Raw genomic sequence first — 8,392 nt, 5'->3', positions numbered from 1 at the left:
TTCTTTTGATTAAAAATGGCAAAGTGTTCTCTGTTGTCCTGCCTGCAGGGGCCCTTTGCAGTCAGGGTGGCAGAAGGCAGCAGGGTCTCATTTCAATGAGGCCTTTTACAAATTGGACTTCAATAGTCCCAGATGTCCATGAGGAGGGTGAACAAGTTTCCATCCCTGTTCCACACATGGCTCCTCCAGCTCTGTTGAGGAGCTCTCAGGAGGATGCTGCCTGTGGTCCTGGGCAGGAGGTAGGGCAGGAGGGACACATCTGGCAGGCACCCAGTGTGTGTCAGGGTCTGTTGGATCCCACATCTCCCCCTCCCCAGGTCATGAGACCCCACGGGCCTCCCCACCCACTGGTGATAAGGTCTCCCACCATTCCCTTGGGTTTGGATGTCTGGTGGTCACTGGATGGATGATTGTAGTGACTGGAAGTGATTTAAAATGACTGGGTTCTGGGACTTTCCTAATACTCTCAAATGGTTTAGTGTCTAGACAGCTTTAGCTGCCCTGCTCTGTGGGGATTCGCTGCACATTCTCCCTTTTGTCAATCAGCAGAGAGAATGAACAGAGTGAAAGGTGGATGAACACCTCTGGGCAGATCCAGGGGGCTTGTCTGTTTGTGATAGCTTGCTCTGCTGTATTGAGAGCAGCTTTTGCCTCTGGGGTTAATTTTCTGCGGGAAGTTAATCAGGATCACCTTTTAGGAGGTCAGATAAAGGTGCTAATTGTGAGCTGGCCAATCCTAGGTAAGGTATTGTCTGGGTTTGGAAAGACAGGTGCCTGCTAAAGAAGGCAGGAGCCTCCCCTGAAATGGAGAATGCAAACCCTCCCCCCCCTCCGAATTGCTATGAATTTTAAATTAAGGGGCTCTCAGGCAAAAAATATGGGAGCAGGAAATAACAGTTCTTTAACAGGGAAGGAAAAAAATAAAAGGATAAAACAAAACAATGCAGTACACTAGAACAACCCTGACAGAGCCAGATCTCAAGCTGACACCCTGTTGGTCAGGGAGTTGGTAGCAGTCCAATTGGAAAAGTGGCTGCAGTCCTCCTGAGGTGTCAGGTGTGCTTCTGTTGGAGCAGGGGGTCCTGTAGAAAAAAGGGTGATTCTTCCTCCGCAGATCCGTGGAAGTAGAAGCAGCTGCTGTTCCTCTGGTGAATCCAGTGGAGACGCTGTGCTGGTGTTTCAGAATCTCCTGATTATATCTGGATAGCAATGCTTGGCTCCTCCCTCTGGGTGGAGCATCTCACAATGGGATGTTACAGTTCTTATCAGCCATGCAGTGACATTCAACAGCCTCTTATCTCGGGATGCCCCCTGCTGAGGGAGGAGTGATTGTGATCTCTCAGGGAGAGAGATAAGGGGAAATTGCCCACTTGACACCAGACAACTGCCATACAGAGGGTAATAGAATACACCTTGCCTTGCAATCCAGAACAGGTGTGACCCAGTTGATGGCACCCAAAAGTTTCTGTGCATCATTTAGAGTTTGGATTTTGGTTGAAAATGGAATTGTTTCTGGTTGTACTAACTAGTCCATTATTTTGAGTCCCAAATATTTCTAGGGTGCTTGGTGCTGCACCTTCTCTGGTTCTAGCTGCAGCCCAAATGGTTTTAATGTTTGCAACAGGCTTGGCTGAATCTGGGAGAGTTCCTCTTTTATTTGGGTTGTATCAGAATGAATCATGCAAGACTCCATTTTCTTCATGCAGGAAAAAGCCCATTCTTTATTCACACAACTCATTTTCATGCAGTTTTCACAGACCTCGTGTCTGACTCCAATTGCTCAGTAGCTTTCTTGCCAATTACTTTATTGGTTGGTAGAAGGTATTTTACTTGTCCATCAAATCTCTCTATTCTTAAATTGTTTAGATATTTCTTCGCTGATTCTCCTGGGGTAGATCTACTGTTTATGCAGGTGCCACTTTATTTTCTCCCCAAGTATAGACTGTTGTGTTAGCAGATTCTCCTTCTCACTTGGGAACTTGGCTGGCTGCTTAGCTGCACTAAGAAGAAGTGAGAGGCTAGCTGGTAATCTAGCAGAGCAAGGCCTGGTTTTATGAGGCCTTTCTTTTATAATTCTTTTACCTGTCGGAGTAGGGCTGCAGTCCAAATGTCATCCATGTGGTGATAACAGCATGCCCTGGGAGTTGCTCTCTCCCTGCTGAGAGTGCCTGTGCCGTGCAGCAGGGACAGATTGCAGGGCTGTTTGTCATGCCTCGGGGAAGAACTCGCCATTGGTAATAATAATGATAATAATTGGTAATAATAACACGGCATCGTTGCACTGGTGCCGTGTTATTGACAGGAGGCACTGCAAAAGCAAACTTTGGGGTATGGTCTGGCTGCAATGGAATAGTGAAAAAACAATCCTTCAGGCCCACACTCAGGCCAGGCCACTACCCAGGCTCCAATTGGGAGGGAATTCCCTAAACACATTTGAAAACAAGGCTCCTAAAATAGCAGTTATGAGTAAAGCCCTTGTGGTTAAAGACTAATCAAAGCATCCAGTAGTTGGATCACTGTGGAGTTTCCATCAGGATAGAGATGCTTCAAACACTGCAAACTGCTGGAGTGCTGCTGTAATAATAACTGGGCAAAAATCACAAGACTAGCAGTTTGGAGAAGGCTTTCAACAAAGCTCTGCCTTTTGTTGGAACTCTGAAAAATACTTAAAATTATGAGACAGCATTGGGTCAGACCACTGAGCCAGTGCAGGGAGCCGCCAGAGAGCTCAGCTGATCCAAGAGATGCATAAACAGCCAGAGAACAAAGACAAAGGATCCTGAAACAACATGTGTCCTTAAGATAATTGCACAAAGAGATGTTAAAGCATAGAGGAAGCTGGCTATAAATACACTAATACCATCTTATAAATAATGCCTATTATTAAATTGGAAAATTCACACCATGTAATCAATACATCAGTGATAACCCTCTCAGGAAGTTGAGGGAACACCTTTCTAAACTGTCATATACCTATGACAGGAAAATGAAACAAAGGGAAATGCTAAAACAGCTTACAATCAATAACAGCCATAATGGAGAATCATCACTGACTCTTCTGTGTTACCTATGGAAGACAAAACAGCAATTGTAATGAAGATTGTAACAGGCAATAGACTCTGACAAAATCAAGGGTGAACACACTGTATGTTCTTTAGCCAGAAACAGGTGTTTATCAGTGTTTCATCACAGCTGTTTTAGTTGGATTTGTCTTTCCTCTTCAAAGAAAACAACTCTCCATCTTACAATGTAGAAAATATTTAACTGCCTTAGACTGCAATGCAAGATGTAACCACAAGCATGTGTTCTGTCACCATCTGTTAAAACCAGGTGGGGCACTTTGCCTTATCTCTTCCACAACTAATCCTCCCTCCAGGGAGATAATCTTCCGTTAATGGGCCATTGAGTGTCACTGCCTGACTGATAAAATTCCATCCTGCCATTGTGAGATGCTCTGCCCAGGGGGAGGAGCCAAGCATTCCTGCCTGGATATAATCTGGCCCTTCAAACACCACAGGCAGTCTTCTCCCACAGGATTGCCAGAGGAAGACCAGACTCTTCTACCTCACCCCTGGACCTTCAGAGGAAAACTCCCCGATTCTCCAGGATCCTGCTCCAGCAGAACCACAGCTGGCACTGCACGAGGGCTGAGCCACCATTTAACGGGACTGCTGCCACCACCCTGAGCCACAGGGGTCAGGTTGTATTCTGACTGTGTCTGCTGCAGCAGTAAAATTGTTTTTGTGAGCTATTCATTTCTAAACTTTGCAGAACTGATGCAGATAAAATTCAAAGTTACAGGACTTAGTTAAGACCTTAAAACTAATTGCTGCAAATAATCTTGGGAGAAGCGGAGAGCTGCGGGCTGGGCGTGAGGCAGAGCGGACGGCGATCGTGGTCAGGATGGCCCTCACCAGTTTTTTGCCAGCTCCAACCCAGCTGTCCCAAGATCTGCTGGAGCTAGAAGCAAGAGCAGGAGCTCAGGGATCCAGGCAGACTGCTCTGGTCTCCTCACAAAGGGAACCTCCCCCCTATGGTTACCGGAAAGGATGGATACCAAGGGCGCTAGAGGATTTTGGAGATGGGGGTGCCTTCCCAGAAATTCATGTGGCCCAATATCCATTGGATATGGGCCAAAAGAAGAAAATTTCCAATGCTTTGGCTCTTCAGGTGGATGCAGAAGGAAGAATAAAATACGATGCAATTGCTCGACAAGGACAGGCAAAGGACAAGGTTATTTACAGCAAGTACACAGATCTTGTGCCAAAAGAGGTCATGAATGTGGATGGTCCTGGACTGCAAAGACCAGATGAGAAGGCAGTTAGAGAGATAACCAAGAAGACAAGAGCAGCCTTGGAGAAATTAGTCTCCCAAAAAGTTGCAGCAGCCCTGCCGGCTGGAGCTGCTGAGAAGGCAGCTCCTGCACAGTACATTCGGTACACGCCATCCCAGCAAGGAGCTGCATTCAACTCTGGAGCAAGGCAGAGAGTTATTCGGGTGGTGGAAATGCAGAAGGACCCTCTGGAGCCTCCAAGATTCAAAAGCAACAGGAAGATTCCACGAGGACCACCGTCTCCTCCAGCACCTGTCTTGCACTCTCCAAGTAGAAAGCTGACTGTGAAAGAGCAGCAAGAGTGGAAAATTCCTCCGTGCATTTCAAACTGGAAAAATGGAAAGGGTTACACCGTTCCCTTGGATAAGCGTCTGGCTGCAGACGGCAGAGGATTGCAGACCGTTCATATTAATGAAAACTTTGCCAAGCTTGCTGAGGCACTCTATATTGCTGACAGAAAGGCTCGTGAGGCAGTAGAGATGCGTGCCCAGGTGGAGAGGAAGATGGCTCAGAAAGAAAAGGAGAAACAGGAGGAAAAGCTCCGAGAAATGGCCCAGAAAGCCAGGGAGAGGAGAGCAGGGATCAAAAGCCGTGTTGAACAAGAGGATGGAGACGCTGGAGCAAGAGACGAAATCAGACGTGACCGGCGCAAAGAGAGACAGCACGACAGAAATCTTTCCCGGGCAGCCCCTGATAAAAGGTCAAAGCTGCAAAGAAATGAGACCAGAGACATCAGTGAAGTTATTGCCCTGGGGGTGCCCGGCCGCAGGCCATCCAATGAAATCCAGTATGACCAGAGGCTGTTCAACCAGAGCAAGGGTATGGACAGTGGCTTTGCTGGAGGAGAGGATGAAATTTATAATGTTTATGACCAGCCATGGAGAAGTGGCAAGGATCTGGCCCAAAACATCTACAGGCCAAGTAAAAATATGGATAAGGACATGTATGGAGATGATCTAGAGGCTCGAATAAAGACCAACAGGTTTGTTCCTGACAAAGACTTCTCTAACTTGGATCATAACAGCAGAGGCAGGAGCAGAGATGGACCAGTTCAATTTGAGGAGGATCCATTTGGTTTGGACAAGTTTCTGGAAGAAGCTAAGCAACACGGTGGTTCCAAACGGCCACCAGACAGCAGCTGCCCTAAGGAGCACGAGCTTCCGAGCAAAAAGAGGAGGAAGGACTGAATGTGCTCCTTGAGAGGTAGGGAAATGGACTAAAAACCCAGACTTCATCAAAAAGGATTTTTAATATGGGGTGTGCAGGAGGATGGTGTTGTAACACAGCAGTTCCCAACTCTAGCATGCACACACTAATTCTTCTACACAGGACAGCTAGCCAGGGAGAGAGAAGACATGGAGACCACTTGGAAACATTTCATAAGGGAATTAATTCTTCTTTAGCAAGGTCTCTGACTTTGCTGATTCCCCATTGCCCAGCGTCTAAGGGTAAGAATGTAGCCCCCTTCCTACAGCTTTAGTTTTTGCAGGTAGCTAAATCTTGAGCTGTTAAAAGCCTTCCAGCTGTATATAATGATTGTGTCATGCTGTAACAAATGCTGGGGTGTTCATGTTTCAGTGGTTTAGTGTGGTTATGGAGTTTCATTGAACAAGGGAGGGGAAACAGCTGGATTCTGTATTAAAACAAGCACTCATTCATAGTCTCTCAGTAATCCTTGCTTTAGTTTGTTTACATTTAGTGAAATAAAGCCTCCTTCTGTGGTAGCAGCTCCCTGGTCAGAGAGAGACAAGCTAGATACCTTTTCCCAGAATCAGCCCGGGAAGGTTTAGGGAGCTGGAGAGAAAGAATTCTAAACAATTCTGGTCTTGCTGCACCTGATGTTGTGCACATGTGGAATGTGTTCTGGAGATTTGTTTACAAAGGGTGGTTTCTTAATTAGTCAATGGTGATGGTGTTTTAATTAAAGGACCAGTTAGAGGTCCATCTGTAATGAAGTAGGGTATAAAAAGCATGGGTTTCTTAATAAAGAAGTTTATTAACCTTCTGTGAATAGCTTGAGAGTCTGTGTCACTTATTACCCAGTCCTGGCTTGCTGTGCCATCCTTCCACCACTCAAAAAAACCCCAAAAACCAACTAAAAAGCCCAAAAGGAGCAGAGCTGCAGCAGCCAAGCTACACCAGGGCAGGGCGGGGGGAGGTCCACCATGCCAGGGTGGGGCACAAGGGGAGGCTCACCATGTGACCCCATATCTACAACTGCTCTCTCAGATGAACAGCAATTAAATGTTGATCAGCCGATTCCAAGTGATGGGCAGGTGCCACCCCAAAAAGTGCAGGGCTGAGCTGTCCCATGCCGCCACTGCAGCCAACAAGGGAAGGAAAACTCTGCAGCACCATCCTGCAGCTGTGACCCAAGGCTGCTGTACCATATCACATCCCTGGGGATTAGATTCTTCACTCTGGATTGACTGGCAGCGGTGGCGGTGGAAGCCACACAGACTGATCATGGTGCCACCTGCGCCTCTGCAGCTCTGTTCCCTCCACAAAACACTTGTGGGTGAGAAAGGGGAGGGGAAAAGGCAATAAAAACCAAACCCTAAGAGCCGCACACCTTAAAGTGGGAAACACCAAAAGGCAAATGTAGAAAACTCTAGAAAGGCACTAAGCATCCACAGCTCTCTTTTGGAATCTGTGATTTCTGTGGGGGACCGCTGCCCGAGGGACCCAGCCATGGTGGAGCTGCGGGGCTGGAAACAAGCTTTGCTACAGAAACACTGTCCAGCCACCCCCAGTTTCACAGGTTATGAGTTTTGCAGAGAGCCCTTGTGCTCAGCTTCTGTACCATTTGGGGCTCGGGGATTTCTGGAGAACAGGACCTGCTCAGACAGCTACAAGCCACCACCCACCAGCCTCCCTGGTCACCACAGTTCCCCAGAGAGTGGAAGCCAGCCGCCCCCATGCTGCCTGTCCGTGCCACCAGGGGCAGAAACTTCATCTTGCCAGTGGTAATTTTGCAGCTAAGTTCCAGTTCCAGGCTCCTGGTTGTTTGTTTCTCCACGCAGTTTGACTCTCACTGTCCCTACCGCCGTGTCCAGCCCCAGGATGAAGAGAAATGGGCCAACATGGGGGCTGCATGCTCCCGAGCATCTGCACACAGGGACACACACACAGGTGCTGTCCTGGCACAGGAGTGTGGGCTTGAGCTCTGCTAAATACATTTTCCAAATCGGGGACGGTGGAGGCCCATGAGCCTGCCAGGGAAAGGGCAGTAGCTATGCCCTGGAGAGGCACACAGCAGGCTCCAGGCATTCCTCACAGCTCAGGGTGAGGAAACAGGCTGCCCTGACGGTGCTCCGCAGGACTGTATTAATTTGTCCCAGTTCTGTCTTCCCCATTGGCCTGTTGGCCTTCCCTACCCCTTTTACCCTTCTATGTTCAAGTTCTAGTGAGATCTCCATTCCCTGTAATCCCATTGGTGTCTGTAACCCCAGCTATCCAGCCTGGCATTCCCTAGCAGTCCCTTCCCAGTGTACTGCCCCTGAGCCCTCAGACCACTGGATCCCTGACACTCCTCTATGCTCCCTCTTTCCCTGTATTTTTTACCCGTGACCCTCTTTTGTCTTTGGGCCTTGGGCCCCTTCAGTGTCGCCTGAAATGAAGCGCGTTGGAACTCTGTACCTGGACCATCCTGTGTGTTAATGCAGAGCTGCTGCTCTGTGTGTGTGTTTGTGTGTCTGTCTGTGTGTGTTTGTGTGTGTGGTTGTGTGTCTTTGTGTCTGTGTCTGACTGTGTGTTTTTGTGTCTGTCTGTGTGTGTGAGTGTGTCACAGAGCAAGGTGTGCAGGGTGCTGAAGTACTGCCCCGAGGGGGCCTGTGAGGGGACACCAACCTTCTTGACCACCACCACCACCTTCTCCTCCTCTGGAGTGGAGGGGGCTGTGGGAAGCACAGTTTGGGGCTAGGATGATGCTGAGCTGGGGGCGAGCTGGGGGCTAGGCTGTGGGAACGGGGGGTTGCTGGATGGAGAGGAGGCTGGGGGAGCTGGAGTGGGGGTGGTGCTGGGGGGGCTGGGCTGGGGGGCTTGAGAGCTGCCGTCCTG

The 8,392-nt window shown here is 48.6% G+C and overlaps 1 protein-coding gene across 1 annotated transcript; it reads left to right on the top strand.

Annotated features, from left to right (window-relative positions):
- The first annotated feature begins 1,278 nt into the window (after positions 1-1,278).
- On the top strand, positions 1,279-6,346 carry LOC132333253 (SNW domain-containing protein 1-like). The gene has a single exon (XM_059858156.1). The coding sequence runs from the start codon at positions 3,904-3,906 to the stop codon at positions 5,518-5,520; it is 1,617 nt and encodes a 538-aa protein (XP_059714139.1). The 5' UTR covers positions 1,279-3,903; the 3' UTR covers positions 5,521-6,346.
- Positions 6,347-8,392: the final 2,046 nt, after the last annotated feature.

The sequence above is a fragment of the Haemorhous mexicanus genome, chromosome 13 (genome assembly GCF_027477595.1).
Source record: "Haemorhous mexicanus isolate bHaeMex1 chromosome 13, bHaeMex1.pri, whole genome shotgun sequence".
Lineage (NCBI taxonomy): Eukaryota > Metazoa > Chordata > Aves > Passeriformes > Fringillidae > Haemorhous > Haemorhous mexicanus.
This window is presented reverse-complemented; position numbering and strand designations above follow the sequence as displayed.